The sequence below is a fragment of the Staurois parvus genome, unplaced genomic scaffold (genome assembly GCF_062004578.1).
Source record: "Staurois parvus isolate SC_StPar_1 unplaced genomic scaffold, SC_StPar_1.0 ptg001923l, whole genome shotgun sequence".
Taxonomy (NCBI): domain Eukaryota; kingdom Metazoa; phylum Chordata; class Amphibia; order Anura; family Ranidae; genus Staurois; species Staurois parvus.
Window position 1 is genome coordinate 95,594 of NW_028319719.1, and position 22,952 is coordinate 118,545.

A 22,952-nucleotide genomic window follows, 5' to 3' on the forward strand; every position below is an offset into this window, starting at 1 on the left:
CGTTGGGGGTCAGCGGGAAGAACGTCCCTCACGTTGGGGGTCAGCGGGAAGAACGTCCCTCACGTTGGGGGTCAGCGGGAAGAACGTCCCTCACGTTGGGGGTCAGCGGGAAGAACGTCCCTCACATTGGTGGTCAGAGGGAAGAACGTCCCTCACATTGGTGGTCAGAGGGAAGAACGTCCCTCACATTGGTGGTCAGAGGGAAGAACGTCCCTCACATTGGTGGTCAGAGGGAAGAACGTCTCTTACATTGGGGGTCAGTGGGAAGAACGTCCCTTACATTGGGGGTCAGTGGGAAGAATGTCCCTTACATTGGGGGTCAGTGGGAAGAATGTCCCTCACATTGGGGGTCAGTGGGAAGAATGTCCCTCTTACAAACAACTGAAAATGAAACTGGTCTCACTGCTATCTTATCCGAGACAAACTGCTGAAGGAACCCACAGCAACCTCTGGAGGAACCCTTGTTGAGAAAGGCTGCTGTAGCCGGTGGGATCGATAAACTATTGAAGGTTACCCAAATGAAAATTCTCCAAATTGTCCGTGTTGAGGGGTTCACCCAGTGCGCCAAAATGTCAAAAAGTGAGACAAAATGTTGCACAAAACAATGGTCCCGAAAATTAGTCAATATTTTATTGCAATTGAGGTATGTGCCAAGAGGATGATGGTGAAGGACAGTTAACGGCACGCATTAAAGGTTCACTGGAATGTGTTCTGAGCACAACGGTTAATCCAAGCATGTATGTGAGCGATCTTATCGTGGTGAAAGATGAAGGCGATGTATTCGTAAAACAGCCGAGTAGTATTAAAAAAAAAAAAAAAAGAAAAAAAAATGTAAAAGTTGATACACAATCACAACATTTGTGAGAACTCTTCAGGGTAGACTTGAACTGTTGCCAAGAGTTGCAACATCACAATAAAATCACATAATAGATTTTTTTTTTTTTTTTTTTAAACCGCGCAATTCCTAAACCTTCTACAATGCATCTAATAAATGATATGTAGTGCAACACGATAGTTCATTATAAACACGATGAGCCAAAATCAGACGCAACGCACGCCGATTCGCACGCCTCCAATCAGTTTATTGGGCCCAGTGCCTCCAAGGCTAGCCATATGCAGATTTCTCTGGCTGAACGTCAGAAATCCAAGAGGTTCCCTCAATCCACGCTGAACAGCACAGATGGAGATCTCCTCTACCGCTGTGCACGACGGCTTGAATACCCGAACAGCGGCTGCGTCCGACAACTCCTTTCATTTTTGAACAGGTTTGTTGTGCTGGACGGCGCTGACAGGACCACCCACGACTGGCGCCGCAGGAAGTGGATGAAATTTTAGAAGTATTTGGCTGGCCTATCCTTTTCTAGGCTAGACAACGGATTGCACTTCACCAGAAATGTACATACAGCACCAAAATTGGAAGAACGGGTAATGCCGATTAACCTCTTGACGCCGAGCGGCCGCACATTTGCATGCAATTAAGAAAAACATATGTGCTTTCAGCACACATGTCCGGTACTCACGGAAAGGTCCCGATCTCCTCTTTTGATCGAGACCTTTCCCGATCATGTGACAGCCGTGACAGCGAATCACGACCCTAAAACCCCACCCCGCCTCCTGGCTTCTGAAACCCTTAAAGGGCCGGGAGGCGCTGGCGCCAAGGGGTTAATAAGGCCATCCTGTCCTAAAATATCATATGAGGCGGTTGGACCACCACAAAAGTTCTCTCCTAAAAATTTTGGACCTTGGGTTACATCCCAAATGGGTGTCATTTCCAGGAGTACAGAAGATCATCCTCCTACCAAACAAAAAAGCATTTAACCTCCTCCACCCTATACTCAATCCAGTATAGGGGACACCGGTGCCCGCTCACACTCCCATTAGCCATCCAAATGTGAAAAAGAGTCGGGACTTGAGAATCTGATCTTCTCTGCTTCTTTAATTAAACCTTCGGCTAGCATTTAAAGTATGATCAGCCCTAACGTGTTTCGGCCGGTACGGCCTTACTTCATAATAACCTTCCTACCACTTTATGACTCTAGGTCAGTATCAGCTAATAGGTCTTTGAACCCGAAGAGTTCCACGGGGATCATCATGTAGTCTTCCAGACATTTGGAAATACGAGGTATAATTATTTCTAATATACATCTTCATGGACGTACACACTATTGGGCGGTGACCGGTTTAATGTTTCCAGTTTTGTTCCCCTTGTAGAAAGGGGTACCATTACAAAAAAAAGAAAAAGAAAAAAAAAAAAAAAAAGGCGTCTTGATGAAGAGTAACAATGTCATATATATATATATTTATTTATTTTTATTTATTTATTTATTTATTTATCACACACAATATGTAGCAATGCTGCCTACACCATATGGTACAAAATTCTATATACTGCTACTGGTCACATTCTACTACAAAAATGAATACAATAATATAGAAAAAGGAAAAAGAAAAAAGTCAATCCTAGAATTTGTAACAATTGGAAGTCGATGGGTTTCATTGCTCACCTAGAGTTTAAACATTAAAAAAAAAAAAAAAAAACCCAAAAAAAAACTGGTCACCTCACCAGAACACCAAAGACTACAACGTTCTCAATCGGGGGGGGGGGGGGGGGGGGGACATTCTGCTGGCCATAGGGGGGAAGACATTCTGCTGGCCATAGGGGGGAGGACATTCTGCTGGCCATAGGGGGGAGGACATTCTGCTGGCCATAGGGGGGAGGACATTCTGCTATGCACAGCGGACTTTTCGTCCAGCTATCCCATTGGAGGACACTGCAAGGCGCCTCTGGCCAGGCTCCTTCAGCCCACACCTTTACCACCTTCTGCATGTGCTTTAGGGCCCACTCACACGCTTGACACAATGCGGCGCCATCAATTCAACACGCCTTCCGATGGATGTGCGCTGCCACTGTTGCAACGGTGCAACGCACATCCGTCGGCAAGGTGTGTTGCAGTTTCGCTGCCACTAACGGCCCCACTGCGGTAAAGCACGCATGGTGTGAGCGGGCCCTCGCCACAACACACTCCAACGCAACTTTCAAGGGACAATGTTGCGGCACAATGCCGGTACCATTTTTGGCACTGCACTGACACCTTACTGCGTCCCCTAGCGCTGGGGTGCCATTCAAAAAGGCACCATGTGGTGCCATAGGTTGCAGTGAGGGCCCGCTCACACCACGCACGTTATTAGTGGAACGCTTACGATGTGGCACCAGTGCATTTATCATGCATTACCGCAGAGAGATGGAGCGATTGGGCCCTTAGTCCTACCCAAGTAGACTCTGGTGACCCTTGGCTCCGCCCTTAAAGGATCAGTCAACCCGAAACCAATATTTCAGTGTTTGTCCAGGCTGGTGAATTAAGTCCCCTTTGTGCCTTTTTTTTATACCTTCCCCCAACATTTAAGAGGGCCCCCGCCAGCTCTACAAAGCCCAGAACAATTTTGGGAAGATCACCGATGGAGTGAACACTCCAAGCGCTCAGCACCCATAATGCAGTTTGGAGTTTTCCCCCCGCCCTGCATGAGCTGCATCATCAGAATGGCGGGTACAGGCGCATAGCCTAGGAGGGTGGCAGGTACCAAGTCTGGGCACTACCCCCTGGTCGAAGCATTAATTGGCCCCTCTTCGGCCGTTATGAGACAACTGGACCTTGTTCCTTCCACGGCCCCTCCCACTCGGCGTTCTACGCCCCGTTCCTCGAGCGGACCAACGGCTCCCAGACAAAATGGCCGTCTGTCACGCCAAATGGAACAAAAAAAAAATTAATTCTACGAAGTGCTTTTTTTTTTTCTTTCAGGGAGCAAAATGTACATTTTTTGGGGGGCGATTTTGCCCCGTCTTCCCGAGACCGCGTTCGATTTAACCCTGCGCCCGGGCCCAGTTTTGGGCAAGCAGGCCTGTGGGGTGGTGGGGGCCCCGGCCAAGCCAGGAACTGGTTAACAGGCGAGGGTCGGAGAGTTTTGAGCTGCTGCAGTAATCTCTTGTGAAAAGGCCTCATTCTCCGGGGAGGGCAAGCGAGGAGGGGCGCCTGGAGCCGCCACAAAGGATTTCTTAGAATCTTGCTCAGTCCTGTCTGATGGGTCCCAGGCCTGACTGGCCACATGCGGTGTCCCCCCCCCCCCCCCCCCCACCCCGCCTTGTCCATACACGGCGCACATATGTGACACCACCAGCCAGGGACTGGTATCCGCAGAGGGTCAACAACAACATATGCCGCAGATCGCAAACCTCGATTAGCCGGCCGAGTCATCGGACTTCTGCTGTAACTTATACGTTCGGCCGGGGGGGGTTATCATATGACGACCCCCCCCCCCCCGCCATCTAAATCTCTCTTAAAGGGAGCCGTCCTTTCCTCATTCTCCCTTCAATTATTACTAAAATTCACACAAGGTGAACGAAATGGTGGAATTTGCAGGTTTTCTAAATGCAACCTCCGGGTGTACCGGCTCCCTCCCCTCCAACCTCCGGGTGTACCGGCTCCCTCCCCTCCAACCTCCGGGTGTACCGGCTCCCTCCCCTCCAACCTCCGGGTGTACCGGCTCCCTCCCCTCCAACCTCCGGGTGTACCGGCTCCCTCCCCTCCAACCTCCGGCTGTAACGGCTCCCTCCCCTCCAACCTCCGGCTGTAACGGCTCCCTCCCCTCCAACCTCCGGCTGTAACGGCTCCCTCCCCTCCAACCTCCGGCTGTAACGGCTCCCTCCCCTCCAACCTCCGGCTGTAACGGCTCCCTCCCCTCCGGCTGTAACGGCTCCCTCCCCTCCGGCTGTAACGGCTCCCTCCCCTCCGGCTGTAACGGCTCCCTCCCCTCCGGCTGTAACGGCTCCCTCCCCTCCGGCTGTAACGGCTCCCTCCCCTCCGGCTGTAACGGCTCCCTCCCCTCCGGCTGTAACGGCTCCCTCCGATTTCACCGCACACTGCAAGCTTCTCACAATGTGTATTAGAAGCTCCAGATAGAGCTCCGCCTCATTTCCCGGCTGGAGGACATCCAGCATTATCTAGTTTTTTCCTCCCCAGCCTGACTGGCCCCACCCCCTTTCACCGGTTCTTTCGAACATCGAGGACTCAGCGTCACATGTGGGTGTTACCTATGCAAATGAAGCCTGTCTAGGAACGCACGCTCCTCCAGACTGACACCCACCCGTCCAGGCATTTTGATATTTTTAACTCCTCCCACTGCTGGCATCAGGACTGAGGCCTTTTGAGAGGAGTACTGAAGCAGAGTGCTGTGAAGTTTTCTGGAAGTCCTGGCCCCTCCCACCAGCTACGATCTGCCTGCTTGCACAGAGAAACACAGAGACCCAGTGATCACATGGCCTGGTATAAAATAATACCTTATTCTATACCAGGCCATGTCATCACTGGGTCTCTGTGCTTCTCTGTGTAATGCAGGCAGATCGTGGCTGGTGGGAGGGGCCAGTACATAGCTTCCAGAAAACATAGCAATGAATGAAAATGAAAGCGGAAAAGTTTTATTAAAAAAAAAAAAATGTCATTAGTACATTGATGAGGGGGGGGGGGGGGGGGGTGGTAATTTACACCTGAGCGTTTCGTTGCGCGACACTTGAAAATGCTTAGGGTAAAAAAAAAAAAAAAAAAAATACATTACTATATGGAGACGGTTCATATCTCCACTCCATGTCGCCTGAAGGTTTTGTAGCTCCATTGGGGCAGATTGATGCGTTTTTGGCGCGTTTTTAGTCCCGCAGAGATACATGGCAACGCACGGTTTCATGCACTTTATCGCGTTTTGTCGTGTGAACAAGAGCGTCTTTCCGGCATGGCAAAAAAAAAAATTTCATAGACGACATTGTTCTCTATTGGCAAACACAAACACCAGAAGTCACAAAGCCCAAAAACGCCTGAACGAATCGTGAACAAACGTTCGCGTGCGCATAAAAATGCGCAACAAAAACGCATGAAAAAAAACGCTAAGCTCGGTGTGAATGGGGCCTAAGGTCATGTATGTTTTTTTATAAAGCTACCACATGATCGGCTGGTTCACGTGCGGTTTTTCCTGCATCCAAACCGCACAGAAAGTAGGTTACGTGGTTGTCAGTGGCATACGTGGTTGTCAGTGGCACACGTGGTTGTCAGTGGCATGGTTCACACCAGTGCTTGCAGTTCCAGTGCATTCCGATTGCAGAAACAAAACAAAAAAAAAAAAAAGTGGAATATGCTGCGTTTTTTATGCACGGGAATGAAGTAAAACGCATCAAAAGAATGCACTGGACCCCAAAGAGGAAAAATTCGAACTCATCAAAAAAGCAGAAGCAGAAACGCATCCATCCCTTACATGATGGCCTTATTCTGATCATGATGTAGAATTGAGGCATTTTTTCCCCGGGGGGGGGGGGGGGGGGGGGGTCAATAGTTAGCGCTTGGACTATCAGATGCACCTGCTGGCTACTCAGTGATTTTCCAGCTTGCTGGTCAGTCGCACAAGGCGGTCCACTCATCTTTTTGTTTTTGGCGAGTAGAGTAAGTAGTGCTATGCTGGGGGTGGAGCCAGTTCAACAAGTGTTGTTTATCTGCAGACTTCTCCGTTCAAATGCAGAATTTATAAAGCTTGTCTGAGCTTTCAGAAGGCGGGGAGCTGAAATTACACTCTGCAGAGCTCAGTGAAGAGAGCTCCGACAGCTGATTGGAGAGATGGAACACACACACCCCTTCTGCACAGCACACAGGCATAGAGCTGAGGCTGTCAATCACAGCCTGTGTGCTGGAGCTCCCTTACCGTCACCATCTTTCTTTTGGTGTCAGGAAAACTTGTCAGAAGTGACTGAGGAAGGAGGCACAGGAGATAGGCTTTGTTCATATTTCATGTCTGAGCTTTGCAACCGCTTTGGATCCTCCCCTTCCATCTCGCACAGGGGCACCGGCTCCTCCCCTTCCATCTCGCACAGGGGCACCGGCTCCTCCCCTGGACTGGCTTCCTCTGTCACTGCACACTGGGAGCTTCTCACAATATGCATTAGAAGCTGCAGCCAGTCAGATAGAGCTCCGCCTCATTTCCTGGCTGGAGAATGCCCAGCATCATCTAGCTCTTTCCTCCCCAGCCGAACTGTCTCTGGCCCCACCCCTTATATCAGTTCTTTCAAACATGGAAGCTCAGCATCACATGTGGGCGTTACCTTTGCAAATGCATACTGCCCAGGAACACCAACTCCTCCAGATTGGCACCCACCCGTCAAGGCATGGAGACATTTGCATAACTCCTCCCGTCAAGGCATGGAGACATTTGCATAACTCCTCCCGTCAAGGCATGGAGACTTTTGCATAACTCCTCCCGTCAAGGCATGGAGACATTTGCATAACTCCTCCCGTCAAGGCATGGAGACATTTGCATAACTCCTCCCGTCAAGGCATGGAGACATTTGCATAACTCCTCCCGTCAAGGCATGGAGACATTTGCATAACTCCTCCCGTCAAGGCATTGAGACATTTGCATAACTCCTCCCGTCAAGGCATTGAGACATTTGCATAACTCCTCCCGTCAAGGCATTGAGACATTTGCATAACTCCTCCCGTCAAGGCAATGTGACATTTGCATAACTCCTCCCGTAAAGGCATTGTGACATTTGCATAACTCCTCCCATCAAGGCATTGTTACATTTGCACAACTCCTCCCACTGCTTGCATCAGTTCAGAGGCCTTTTGAGAGAGTGCTGTGATGTTTTGTGGAAGCTATGTACAGCACCCTGATGGACCCTCCCACCAGCCATGATCTGCCTGCACGGCATAGAGAAGCACAGAGACTCTGATGACATCACAGGGTATAAAATAAGGTATGAAATGGTAATGGAAACAATTTCACTAAAATGTCATTACAACTCGGCATCGCCTTCCCCCTCCCCCATTTTCCCCAAAGCCTGCATCCCTCTACTTGCCTATTATTTGGAATTTCCGGCTCCACACATCTTTAGGTATCTGGTAGACCAGTAATTGGTAAAATTGCCTATTTTTAATAGAAACCGCCCAAGTTTAAAAAAATTTCCAACTCCGCGTAGCATGACACAGCAGTGCATAATGGAGGAAAGCATGTGACCACTCGATCATGCTACACCCAACACGTGACCCTGAGGCCTCAGAGGCACAATGGACTTGCCAGAGGTCACACTGACTCCGCTCCTGCAGAATAAGCCTCTCTTTCCACCAATGAGAACATCTCAGAACCAGGAACCCCCCCCTCCCTCCCCCCCCGAATTTCAAAGGGCCCAACATTTCGGTGTGGTGTCGAAGGTGCTGAACCCGTTAAATACAATAAAGGCGACTTGCAAATTCTTAGTCCCCCTCCCTCCCCTCGGCTTCCCTTCCTCTGGCAGGGCAAAAAGGAGCTGCCAAGTGATCCGACACTCTTTGCTAACAGATGCGGGTTGAAAATGCTTCGTGTTGAGTCACTTTTAAATGCTAAAATTGGCTTTACACAGGCCTGGCGGGCAGCCAAGAGAAGAGTAAGGAGAATGGGATAGCGCCGGGGCGATGGGGAGAATGGGTGGGGTTAACCGAACGCACAACAAAGAGATCGTCTCACCTTTGTCCTCCTTCCTTGGAGACAGAGCCGTGTGACCTTCTAACCTCGGCACCTCCATTTTTTTATTTTTTGAAAACAAAAAATTTCAGGGGGTCAGTTCTACGTAAGAGAAGAGGACCAAATCTTTCATTCAAAGAAAAACAAAAAAACAACAAAGCTTGAACCTGGTAAACACCATCACCGAGCTGAATGCAAATCCTCTCCTGGGTGATTCTCAGTTGGGAATGAGAGTCCATAATAATCTGGGAGTATCAGGTTTCCTCCGATCCTGGTTCAAGGGTCGTTCTTTTGAGCGACTGGCAGAAAAGTCTACACACAGGGAATTTCCAGAAATTTTCCTTGTAAAGATTTTTTTGAACAGTTCATTGTAAACCCAGTCCTGGCCAAATGTTGACACCACATCACCCCCCCAATCATGGTTGGCCTAAGAGAAGACCAATTTTTTTTTTTGGAAGAAATTCAAACATTTATTGGGAATTAATATTTGTAGGGAATTTTGAGAAAATGTCCCTTGGAAAGAAATTTGAACGGTTCGTTGTAAACCTGGTCCCACTGAATTCTGGGTACCACACCGCCCCCCCCAAACATGGTAGGTCTACGAAGACTAAAATTTTTCTTTGGAACAAAATCTTTTCCAAAAAAAATTTCTCGATCTTCCCTACGAATATTCATTCCCAATTATTGGTGTTGAAGACTAATTTTTCTTTGGAAGAAACTCAAATATTTATTGGGGATTAATATTTGTAGGAAATTTTAAGAAATTTCCCTTGCAAAGAAATTTGATCAGTTCGTTGTAAACCTGGTCCCACTGAATTCTGGGTACTACCCCCCCCCCCATCCCAAACATGGTAGGCCTAAGAAGACAACTTTTTTTTTTTTGTAAGAAATTCAAACATCATTAATTGGAACATTTGTAGGGAATTTCGAGAAATTTCTCTTGCAAAGAAATTTAAACATTTCATTGTAAACCTGGTCCCACGGAATTCTGGGTACCCCCCCCCCCCCAAACATGGTAGGCCTAACAGAAGACCAATTTTATTTTGGAAGGAATTTAAAACATTATTGAACAGGAATTAATATTCGTAGGGAATTTTGTACAATTTTCTTGTACAGGAATTTGAAAAGCTCACTGTAAACCCAGTCCTAATCAACTGTGGGTACCCACATCACCCCCGAATCATGGTTGGCCTAAAGAGAAGACTCATTTTTCTTTGGAAGAAATTCAAACATTAGGAATTAATAATTGTAGGGAATTTAGAGAAATTTCCCTTGCAAAGAAATTTGAACAGTTTGATGTAAACCTGGTCCCACTGAATTCTGGGTACTACACCGCCCCAAAATCATGGTTGGCCTAAGAAAAGACCAATTTTATTTTGGAAGGAATTTAAAACATTGAACAGGAATATTCGTAGGGAATTTCGAGACCATTTTCTTGTACAGGATTTTGAAAAGCGCACTGTAAACCCAGTCCTAGTCAACAGTTGACACCACATCACCCCCCAATCATGGTTGGCCTAAGAGAAGACTAATTTTTCTTTGGAAGAAATTCACTTAGGCCAACCATGATTGGGGGGGTGATGTGGGTACCCACAGTTGACTAGGACTGGGTTTACAGTGAGCTTTTCAAAACCCTGTACAAGAAAATGGTCTCGAAATTCTCTATGAATGTTAATTCCCCATCAATAATGCTTTAAATTCCTCCCAAAATCAAATTGGTCTTCACTTAAGCCTACCATGTTTGGGGGGTGGTGGTACCCAGAATTCAGTGGGGCCAGGTTTACAACAAACTGTTGTAATTTCTTTGCGAGAGAAATTTCTCAAAAATTCCCTACAAATATTAATTCCCAATTAATGGTTAGCCTAAGTGAATTTCTTCCAAAGAAAAATAACTCTTCTCCCAGGCCAACCACGATTGGGGGGTGATGTGGGCACCCACAGTTGACTAGGACTTGGTTTACAGTGAGCTGTGCAAAATCCTTTACAATAAAATGGTCTCGAAATTTTCTTGCAAAGAATTTAAAACATTATTGATCGGGAATTAAAATTCACAGGGAATTTTAAGACCATTTTCTTGTAATGGATTTTGAACAGCTCACTGTAAACCCAGTCCTAGTCAACTGTGGGTGCCCACATCACCCCCCAATCATGGTTGGCCTAAGAGAAGACTAATTTTTCTTTGGAAGAAATTCACTTCGGCCAACCATGATTGGGGGGTGATGTGGTGTCAAGTGAACTTCTTCCAAAGAAAAATTAGTCTTCTCTTAGGTCAACCATGATTGGGGGGTAATGTGGTACCCACAGTTGACTAGGACTGGGTTTACAGTGAGCTGTTCAAAATCCATTACAAGAAAATAGTCTCAAAACTCCCTATGAATGTTCATTCCCGATCAATAAATGTTTAAATTCCTTCCAAAATAAAAATTGGTCTTCTCTTAGGCCTACCATGTTTCGGGGGATGGTGTGGTACCCAAAATTCAGTGGGACCAGGTTTACAACGAACCGTTCAAATTTCTTTCCAAGGGACATTTCTCGAAATTCCCTACAAATAATAATTCCCAATAAATGTTTGAATTTCTTCCAAAAAAAAAAAAATTGGTCTTCTCTTAGGCCAACCATGATTGGGGGGGTGATGTGGTGTCAACATTTGGCCAGGACTGGGTTTACAACGAACTGTTCAAAAAAAGTCTTCTCTTAGGCCTACCATGTTTCGGGGGATGGTGTGGTACCCAGAATTCAGTGGGACCAGGTTTACAACAAAGTGTTCAAATTTCTTTGCGAGAGAAAGTTCTCGAAATTCCCAATTAATATTTTAGAAAAAATTAGTCTTCTAACACCAATAATTGGGAATTAATATTCGTAGGGAAAACCAAGAAATTTTTTTTGGAAAGGATTTAACAGTTCTCCGTTAACCAAGTCCTAGTAAACTGTGGGTACCGCATCACCCCCCAACACTGGCCTAAGAGAAGACCAAATTTTTCTTTGGAAGGAATTCAAACATCATTGATCGAGAATTAATATTTATAGGGAACTGAGAAAAAATTTTCTTGTAAAGAATTTTGAATAGTTCACTGTAAACCCAGACCTAATGAATTGTGGGTGTCACATCACCCCCCCAATCATGGTTGGCCTAGAAGACTACTAAATTTTTTCCTTTGGAAGAACTTCAAACATCATTAATTGGGAATTAACTCAAGACTAGAAAAGCACCACCTTGCAAGCTGGCCAGGGACAAACTCGAGATGAAACCACGATAATCCCCTAAAATAGGGGATAGTGATGGTCTCACATCATTCAATGGGTAGGAAACCCTTCGAATTCTGCTAGAAGACCTCCAGGTTCTGTAAATGGTCTTTTTTGTTAAATTACCGGTGTTTTGTGGATAGAACAATTCTATGTCTGGTTTATCAGCTGAAGGAAGCAAAAAAAGCCCAAGTGAATTCTGGGCATTGCATTCCCACCCTCAATTGTGGGTGAAAGCCGACATCCTATCATAGATGGCCTATTACACGTCAAGTCTGTCTCTAATAAAAGGGATGGTTTTTCGTATGAAAAGGTTCAGACCTCTCCACAAACCCTCAATGGCCACAAGCACCCCGCTTAATTCCGGCTAATCCTGAGCGAAAGTTGACCTGATTTTTGTTTTGTTTTTTTCTGCAGCTAAATGGAGGATGAGTCTAATTGTTCCTAACCAAAACAAGTTAAAGAGAAGGAAGCTGTCGGACAAATAAATGGAAGCCTTTGAGACCTTCTCCTTGAGGGCATTTCACCAAAAAAATGGAGAGACGTTTCTATGACCTAGCCTAATTTTGGGTGAAATGTGTCGACGGAGGCCCCAGATGGGCCTTTGTGTTTGTCCATTACAATGAAATTACGTACGAGGAATTCTGAGGTGTACCCCTGGCTTCTTTCTCCCGGATCTAAGTGGGCTTGCCCCTGCCTGGTCTTGGCATTCAGGTAGCCCAGGGGGCGATCCAGCATACAGGGCTTGAGAATGGCGGATAATCTTTTTGCTTTTCGGTTAAATCCAATTTTTACATTGTACAGTAGCACAAAAGCAATTCGGGAACCCTGAGGTGCCTGCAGAAACAAAACGGTCTCCAGCTCCCCAGGAGTCACCATCGTCTGTTAAAAAAGATCACAGAATGGGGCATCCCCTTCGATTTCCATACCAAATTGTTTTTACACAAGAGACCTCAACTTCCAATAGGGAGTTGTGGGAGACACAAAGGGGCCAGCCCTGGACGAAGAGTCAAAACGTAAACATTAAAAAAACCACATGTCCCTTCGGGTGCTTAAGAGGCTCTTCAACAGTACCTGCAGGCAACTGTAGTCACTCATGTTACATGCAGGCCAATCCTTCACAGCAGTGGTCTCCAAACTGTGGCCCAGGGGCTAGATGTGGCCCTTTGCGTGCCCTTATCTGGCCCTTGGGGCACAATTCCACCAACTGACACAATCAATGGGGCATTATTCTTCTCTTCGATAACAATGGGGCACTATTCCTCCCATTAAAACCAATGATGGGGCACTGATGCCGGGGCATTTTCTACCCCCACTGGCCACAGTCTGGCCCCCCTAAAGGACAACAAACTGGCCCTTTACTTGGAAAGTAGAGACCCCTGCTCTAAAGGATTAAGGAAATTAACACTTTTGAAGTGGATTTCCAGCCAAATTTTGGTTTTCAACGGAATGGGTAAAGCTAGAATCTTGTTTTTTTTTTCTGCCTTTGCCCCTATTGCAGATATTTCCCCCTACAGTTACCACAAAGGAAATTTTCTAAAAGAGTGACAACTAAAAAAACCTATTAGAAGAGCTGGGTTAGGATCTTTATTGGCGTCCTATTGCTGTGACCCACTTTGGAAACTGAGCCTTTACTCCCTGTCCCAGCGACATTACCACCAGGACAGGAAGTGAGGGGAAATCTCCCTAAAAGGGCCACAGACTGCAATAAAAACCCTTTCTTCCTTCCTGCCACTCTGTCCAAAACTAACAAAAAAGGAACTATCTGGTTGGTGTTACACATTAAGGTTCCCCCATGGCATAAGATGGCAGTCAAACGGTCTGTCAATCTCAAGATTTTACTTGGGAGTACAACAGCCGTCATTTATAAAATCCATTCCAGGAGATACAGTTCCCATTCAAGAATGATGTAGTCTGGGGGTGTCCATACAGGTTCAAAGTAACTTATAGACAAGGTTCTGATCCGACCACTACCCCATCCTTTAAGGTCACCAAGACCGGGGGGGTGTCTGCACAGGTTCCTGGTACCATACAGACACCAAATCCGGGGGTGTCTGCACAGGTTCCTGGTACCATACAGACACCAAAACCGGGGGTGTCTGCACAGGTTCCTGGTACCATACAGACACCAAAACCGGGGGTGTCTGCACAGGTTCCTGGTACCATACAGACACCAAAACCGGGGGTGTCTGCACAGGTTCCTGGTACCATACAGACACCAAATCCGGGGGTGTCTGCACAGGTTCATGGTACCATACAGACACCAAATCCGGGGGTGTCTGCACAGGTTCATGGTACCATACAGACACCAAATCCGGGGGTGTCTGCACAGGTTCCCGGTACCATACAGACACCAAATCCGGGGGTGTCTGCACAGGTTCCCGGTACCATACAGACACCAAATCCGGGGGTGTCTGCACAGGTTCCCGGTACCATACAGACACCAAATCCGGGGGTGTCTGCACAGGTTCCCGGTACCATACAGACACCAAATCCGGGGGTGTCTGCACAGGTTCCTGGTACCATACAGACACCAAATCCGGGGGTGTCTGCACAGGTTCCTGGTACCATACAGACACCAAATCCGGGGGTGTCTGCACAGGTTCCTGGTACCATACAGACACCAAATCCGGGGGTGTCTGCACAGGTTCCTGGTACCATACAGACACCAAATCCGGGGGTGTCTGCACAGGTTCATGGTACCATATAGACACCAAATCTGGGGGTGTCTGCACAGGTTCATGGTACCATACAGACACCAAATCTGGGGGTGTCTGCACAGGTTCATGGTACCATATAGACACCAAATCTGGGGGTGTCTGCACAGGTTCTTAAAAACATATAGACATATGGTCCCGATGCAAACACTACTTTTATCTTCTAAGGTCACCATGTCTGGGGATGTCTGTACAGGTTCCTAGTAACGTTTGGCTATATGGTCCCGATCCAAACACTATATCTTCTAAGGTCACCAAGCCTGGAAGTGGCTGTACAGGTTACTAATAACATATGGACATACAGTCCCGATCCAACCACTATATCTTCTAAGGTCACCAATTCTGGGGATGTCTGTACAGGTTCCTAGTAACGTTTGGATATATGGTCCCGATCCAAACACTACTTTATCTTCTAGATCAAGTCTGGGGATGTCTGCACAGGTACCTAAAAACATGTAGACAAAATGGTCCCGATCCAAACACTACTTTTATCTTCAAAGGTCATCAAGCCTGGGGGGGGGGGGGGGGGCGGTGTGTCTGTACAGGTCCCTAGTAATGTATGGACATATGGCCCTGATCCAACCATTACTTCATCTTATGTTTATAGGTATTCAAGATTTGTTGAATGGGCAGACCATCCCGTTGACTTTCGGGTATCACAAGAAACCAAAGCCCCAGTCATTCTGGGCCTGTTTAATGCCAAATCTTACTCAGAATTTGACGTAAGGGTCATTATTGATTTCTGATCACTCACAATCGTGCACACATATGCTTTCAGCTTTGCCTGTCCTGGAATTACAAGGCGACTGTACCGACTCTCCTGCTTAGTGTCCTATTCATAGGATAAATCGACCAAGCATGACGCAGAGACACACACACAAAAAATGAAGTTTCTCATCGAACAATGAGAAGGGTCAACAAGGGACCCCTTGTAACAGAGGTGGGCCCTGCTACTCGGCTGTGTTTGTAGATCTATCCCAAGTAACTCGAGCAACAGAGATAACCCAGAAGCTCACACTTCTCGTATGGCATCAAGATGGGGTTGCATCAACCAGATGTCCACAGTTTGAACACACAAAGCTGGGACCACTGGCCTACCTGACAGAAGGCATACAAAGTCTAAAGAAATCAATAAAAAAAAAAAAATACAGCTCAAAATCATTAATATAGTCCATAAAAATTCAAAAGTCCTGGCAAAACCTGAGCAGCTTGACCAGCGTTGAAGCCGAGCGACCGTTAACCCTTTCGTTAGCGTACAGTAGCCTACAAAAGAACAATACGAAGCAGGATCTTGAGCAGCACTCCAATCCCTTCGCCCAGCCTACACACACAAAAAGCAAAGACGGACAACCTGAACAAAGCAAATTATGCAGGTCCTAACCCTATTGGTCAACTCATCTCCAGTTCTTGACGGTTAACTCATAATGTTCTTGACGGTTAACTCATAATGAAGGTCTAGACCAGTCTTGATCATCTTTGAACAAAAACTTTCTATCGCCGTAGGAAAAAGAAAGAAGAAAAAAAAAAAAAGAAAGTTTCCTACGAACCCAAAAAAGATCTAAAATTTTCAATATTAAAATAGTGTAAACCATAAAAGATCGTTGACATCAATCTTAATAAAAACTCTTTCCACGAAGAATGGTGTGGAATTTAAGTTGAAGAGTTCTGGAAGTTGCCAAACAGAAAAAAAAAAAAAAAGTGTTAACGTTTGGCGCAAGTGGGAAGAGTGAAATAATTGAAGTCGTTTTTTTTTTTTCCTTTTCTTCCCGTCAACATTCTTCACCATGCCAAAAATGTGCCGTGTGTTTACCAACACTGCGCCTGCTCGGAGGACCGCGTGAGGGTGCCGCTGCCAACAGCCGCCACTCCCCTCCATGCCACCACCCCATGTGAGCAGCCAATGGCCATCACCTGCCTCTCAGGCAGATGACAGATACAAAGGGCTGTATCTAGGTTTATAAGAAGGGGGCTGCAGAGTCATGGAAGATCTACAGACGCAGCGCCAAGCCACGTGCCCACCAACGTTGGCAGAATCGTAATCTCTGGTAGAGATAAATACAATATCGGATTTAGGTTTCTAGCCCCCCTTTAGAATCCAGATCTGGTGAAACTGCCCGGTTTTTTTTTTTTGCTCGATTTTTAGTAAGCTGCATGCCTTTTGTTCAAGTTTCGGGGCATGTTGAAAGCACAAAGGTCATGTCAATAAAGTCTTGGACAACGCTGAATGCATTCTGGAGGTAGGATGGCACGTTGCCCTATACATGCCCCCTTTTTGGTCTGGTCTACAATATCCAGACACCCCTTAAGATGGAGATCTTATATAACAGGTTGACATACAATGACCAGGATTCAGACTTAGGAACGATGTCTATGTACTTCAGCAACAAAAAAAAGAACCTTCCATTTTTTTTTTTAGCAAGACACCTACCCGCTCCTCCCCTCCCCTTTAAAAATGGAACCTTCTCCCGCCATCTCCTAAACGAAAAATACAACAACGCAACCAGCTCATCCAAAAATAACTTTTCAACCTTTCATCGAACAGAAGGGGGTTACGGGTCGCAGCGGCACCCCTCGAAAATCTGAAAACGCCACCTCGAAAACCCTCTCCGCAGTGTCTCCCTAGCGTTCTGAAAGCACAGACACGCATGGCTCTGATCGCGACTGTAAAATAACGACCACACCCCCCTAACTGTTTTCGCTACAACCTGCGCATTTCGCACGCGTTCCCTCGCACGCAGACACAAAAGCAATAACTGGTGCAAATTTTTCTTTTGTCTGGCCCACCAAATTTCGTTCACAATAAAAAATAAAAGGCCCGGCTCCAAAACCAGTAAAGAGGGGCAATCGGAAGACACGTTCTCCGGGTCAAAGCCGAAGTTTAAATCGGCCAAATTCGAAACAAAACACAGATTTTTCCAGAAGATCCACCATGGCTTTATGAAGACCTTAAGGGTCGGCAGGTAGTTAGGCAAGTTTGCTAGCCTTCCGGCCACTTTGTCTGGCCAAGACGTGAAAGATCACCCCAGTTCTTTTGTTTGGGACATGGCTGAACAAAAAAGGTGAAACCAATACATTCTAACCACAATAAAAAAAGAAATCAAAGCCCATTGTGGTCTTCAGACATCTTGAAGACCTCCACATCCAAAACGGTTAAATCTTAGATATTTAACTCAGCCTTGAAGACCTCCACGTCCAAGGCTGAGTTAAATATCTAAGATTTAACCATTTTGAAGACCTCCATGTCCAAGGCTGAGTTAAATATCTAAGATTTGACCATCTTGAAGACCTTAACGTCCAAGTCTGAGTTAAATATCTAAGATCTGACCATGAATTATTCAAAACGAAGGAACCGTTAGCTTGCAGACTATCTGTGCTGATTCTTGGAGCGAGACCCCCATGACGACATGGGCTGGAAGGCTCACCGACAGGCAGTGTGCATGTTTTTTTTTTTTCTTGTTGTTTCAGACAAAAGATGGGACAAATTGTGCAGCTCGGGGAAGCACATGTGCAGGAGAGAAAAAAAAAAAGTCTAGAGCTTCAGACAAAGAGCCTGCAACAGCTCACTTCCTGCACCACAGCACGCTGCAGAGTCTCCTACACACACAAAAAAAAAAAAAAAAAAAAAAAACACACAAAATTCTTACACAGGTGGTGCCTGAGATTTACGACTGCCACAACGCCACAAAGCAACAACGGCAACAAAAAAAGCACAATAACGTCTACCACAAGACCCCGGCCCGACGCTGTCTACTGACTGTCTGCAGTTACATAATTTCACGAGAGGCACGTTTTTCGAAAACTCAACGTCTCGGAGCTCCGGCATCGCATCCCTTTAGACAGGGGGGAAAAAAAAAAAGGGGGCAAAACGGCAAGACGGGCGACCACGGAGACGAAAGGGGCGCACGGTTTTTTCGGCGAGGCTGTCTGGCAGGGAAAGCTTTTGTTGCCAGCGTCTGTCTGAAGCACATGCTGGGTAGTCGTTTGGTGTTTTGGTACGCAAAAAAAAAAAAAAAAAATCTCTTCACTCCCCTTCCGTGCCCTAACCATTCCCCTCTCTAGGAACGGCGGCCAGCCTTTTCCCGCGGGGGGTCGGCTCGGGTTTGGGCGGAGGAGGTTAATCAGCCCAGCCACGCAATCTGTTGTTGTCGTCCGGATTTACTTGGATAAACAATTGTACTATTTACAATGAACGCGGCACGTGCGCCCGCCGAACAAAGACCCAAGTTGACAGCTATTGCGGGCAATATTTCAAGTTTACACCTACTCTCCTCTCCACCAAGGTGCGACCAATCCCGGGGGCTTAAGGGGGTTTTCGGGTGCCCAGTTTAGGGGGCCGTCCTAGAGGAGAGGTTTTTGGGGGCAAATGGACATCGCAAGGGGGCAAAAGTCCGAACGTTGCTGGCTCAGCTTGTATGAGCTTTGCACACCAGCCAACTTCCGAAAGGAACGTTGGCTTCGGAAATTTTTGGTTTGCGCCAGTCGGGGCAGATTGGAGAACAATGCGCAAAGCAACAGTGATGTCACATCATTCATTCTACACACGGCAGGTTTTGGAAAGAGGAGGAGGGGGGCGTGTGCGCAAAATGGGGTCCGGAGAACATCACTGCAGCCCCGAGCGAGCTGGGAACGCGATATCCGCAGAGGGCAGAGGTGACTCCGCGCCTCACTTTGTCAATGATCAACCCGTTGGGGTCGTCGAGCCGATTCCCCCCCCCCCACCCTTTCCAATTGCTGGTCCTCGCAAGGGCCCCGATACTCGAATTCCTTATCTACCCCCCCCCCCAAACCTTTAAAAAGAAGTGAGCAACCGCTTCCTATTTTAAACATGATCTTTACGCCGCGAACGGGGTCCGGCTCACGCAAGCGCCATCCCCGGCACCATACACAGCAGCACGCGCACACACCCACCAAAAACTTATTTCGGAAGCACGCTGCCGCATCTTACGCCCACCTCACGCCACAAAACACACGCGCGCGCGCAAGATTTCCACGTTTTTGTTAAACCTGCACCTTTGATTTTTTGTATTCACGGGGCAGCCCGTAGCTATTTGATATGGAATAGATTGCTAGCTCTAGGGTCCAGAGACCGTTTCTTCGGCGCTCGCTGTACTTTTTTGTCAACTTTTTAATGGATTTTGGCCGCGTTGAGATTCTGTTCCGCTTTCAGGAGCGCAATGCATGCTTTCACCCTCTTCCATCACCCCCCCAAAAAATGTACAGCTGAGTCAACAAAGCTGGGCCACAACTGACTCGGACAAGAGTTGGTGGGCAAAGACAGAGGGTGCCAGCGGTGGGGGGCAGAAGGGAGAGGGACCACGGCGCATCCCCCAAACACATCTTAGGGACCGCTGGTGAGCCAGAAAAAGGTGGGTGTGGTATCTCTCAATTTAACCCTACCGGTCCTCCCCCTAAATGAGAACAAAGGCTGCCTGGCGTACGGCCGGGGTTAGCGGGCACACAAAGCAACACACAACTTTACACAGAAACTTAATGCGAGGAGGAAGTTGCCCCGGGACAAAATTCTGTCTTCCTGAAACGTCGAGGACCCCCCTCGGTCCAAACAAAGGACACAGGCTTCCCTCCGTGTGCACGCGTGCGATCCCCTCTGGGTAGGAGGGGGGAGGTTTAAGTGGGCAAACAATCCCCGCTAAAGGGCAAACAGTCCACCCTTTAGAGGGGGGAACTGTCCCTTCTTTAGGGGCCCTTTTGATGTGGCAAATGTTCCCCCATACAAGGGAAGCTGACCGTTCTAAAGGAAATATGTTCCCTTCCTATAAGAGCAAGCTGACCCTTCCTTAGGACAAATGTTCCCCCTATAGGGGGCAAACTGACCCTTCTATAGGACGAATGTTCCCCCTATAGGGGCAAGTTGTCTCTTCTATAGGACGAATGTTCCCCCTATAGGGGCAAGTTGTCTCTTCTATAGGACGAATGTTCCCCCTATAGGGGCAAGTTGTCTCTTCTATAGGGCAAATAGCCCCCATTGTAAGGCAAATATTCTACCTTTAGGGGCACAGTCCCAAACTTCCTTCTATAGGGCACAGAGTTCCTGCCATGGGGCAAATCATTCCCCTCCATGGGGGCACCTCATTCCCTCTATAGGGGTATTATGCCTGGAACGCCCCCCAATGGGTTGAAGGTCCCCCTCCATAGGGCCAGACCCCCCCCCATTTGGGGTGAAGGTTCCCCTCCACAGGACTAGCCCCCCCATATGGATGAAGGTCCCCCTCCATAGGACCAGCCTCCCCCTCCATTTGGTGTGAAGGTCCCCCTCCATAGGACCAGACCCCTCCATTCGGGGTGAAGGATCCCCACCACAGGACCAGCCTCCCCCCCATATGGGTGAAGGTTCCCCCCCAAAAGACCAGCCTCCCCCCATATGGGTGAGGGTTCCCTTCCATAGGAGCAGCCTCCCCCCCATATGGGTGAAGGTTCCCCCCCCACAGGACCAGCCTCCCCCTCCATTTGGGGTGAAGGTTCCCCTCCATAGACCAGAGCCCCCCTATGTTGGGTGAAGGTTCCCCTCCATAGGACCAGCCCACCCCCTATATGGGTGAAGGTTCCCCCCATAGGACCAGCCCCCCCTATATGGGTGAAGGTTCCCCTCTATAGGACCAGCCCCCCCTATAGGGATGAAGGTTCCCCCCAAATGACCAGCCCCCCACCATATGGGTGAAGGTCCCCCCCCACAGGACCAGCCCCCCCTATATGGGTGAAGGTTCCCCTCTATAGGACCAGCCCCCCCTATATGGGTGAAGGTTCCCCCTATAGGACCAGCCCCCCTATATGGGTGAAGGTTCCCCTCTATAGGACCAGCCCCCCCTATATGGGTGAAGGTTCCCCCCATAGGACCAGCCCCCCCCTATAGAGATGAAGGTTCCCCCCAAATGAACAGCCCCCCCCACCATATGGGTGAAGGTCCCCCCCCCCACAGGACCAGCCCCCCCTATATGGGTGAAGGTTCCCCCCATAGGACCAGCCCCCCTATATGGGTGAAGGTTCCCCTCTATAGGACCAGCCCCCCTATAGGGATGAAGGTCCCCCCCCCAAAGGACCAGCCCCCCCACCATATGGGTGAAGGTCCCCCCCCACAGGACCAGCCCCCCCTATATGGGTGAAGGTTCCCCCCCACAGGACCAGCCTCCCCCTCCATTTGGGGTGATCAGGACGCGAGCTCCCCCCGTCTGTCGGCACGCCATAGACGCCAGACTGCAGCACATTATCCTCACATAAACTTTCCAGCTCAGGAAGTGCCGGGCGAGGGGCAGACAATAGGGATCGGTACGGGGAGACAACAAAAGGACGGCGCCGGGCTCAAGGGGGGAGGTACCCACATGGCCAAAACGACGGCGAGCCGTTATCCAAACAAAGGCACATGCGGCGGCGGGCGAGGGGGGTGTGTGACAACGTCCCGCGGCGGCCAAACAAAGAAGGCTCTGGGTGATGGGGGCTGAGCGGGGCTCCCATCGCGGGGGCCGACCGGGGCTCCCATCGCGGGGGCCGGGCAGGTGGACGGGGACAATGGGGGGCGCTGCCTTACCTTGTCTGCCCACAATCTCGGCCACGTGCTCGGAGCTGGGCACTGGCACGCACTCGGTGGTGTTGGAACTCTTGAGCCGGAGCTCGGCCTCCTTGTACAGGGCACACAGCTTGCTGTCCCCCTTCTCCCGGGTGCCAGGGCTGCTGCTGCTGCTACCGCCGCTGCTGGCATTGTTGTTGGCGCTGTCCTCCTCGCTCTCCCCCAGCCCCAGCAGGCACAGCTGGTCCAGGGCGATCTGCAGGGCTCGCTCGTCCTCCAGGACCCGCTCCTTGGTGAGCTCTGCCAGGGCCCCATTCCTCTCCATCATCAGCCCTGGCACCACCAGACTAGGCATGGCTGACAAAGGCTGGGAACAAAGAGGGGCAAGAGAGAGAGAGAGGCAGAGGAGCCACGGGGAGAGACACACGGGGGGCGGGGGGCGACCGACGACACGCCTACCGGGGGAGGGGACACGGGGAGGGAGAGACACACGGGAGGGCGGAGAGCGCAGCACGACACGCCTACCGGGGGAGGGGACATGGGGAGGGAGAGACAAACGGGGGGAGGAGAGCTCGGAACACCACGCCTACCGGGGGGAGGGACAAAGGGGAAGAGAAACATTGGGACACCACGCCTAACGGGGGGGGCGGGAACACAATGATTACGAAGGGGGACACAAAAGGGGCGGGGACACCATGCCTACAGGGAAGACAAACAAGGGCCAGAGAAACCACGCCTATTGGAGGAGACAAAGGGGCGTGAAGCATCGTACACCACGCCTACCGGGGGCGGGACAGAAGAGGAGAGAAAACGGGAGGCGGGGACACGGGGGCGCACCACGCCTACCGAGGGAAGGGACACAAGAAAGATACATAGGGGCGGGAACACCAGCACACCCCGCCTAACTGGGGAGGAGACATAGTAAGAAAGACACAAAAGGGGCG

At 48.9% G+C, this 22,952-nt stretch overlaps 1 protein-coding gene across 1 annotated transcript in view; it reads right to left on the reverse strand.

Moving 5' to 3' along the window:
• The window catches only part of MEX3A (mex-3 RNA binding family member A), a 34,848-nt gene extending 12,485 nt beyond the window's left edge, over positions 1-22,363 (reverse strand). Inside the window, exon 1 of the mRNA XM_089664497.1 lies at positions 22,030-22,363. Within this exon, the coding sequence (XP_089520623.1) occupies positions 22,030-22,363 (334 nt within the window). The remainder of the gene's footprint in view (positions 1-22,029) is intronic.
• Between the last annotated feature and the right edge of the window lie 589 nt (positions 22,364-22,952).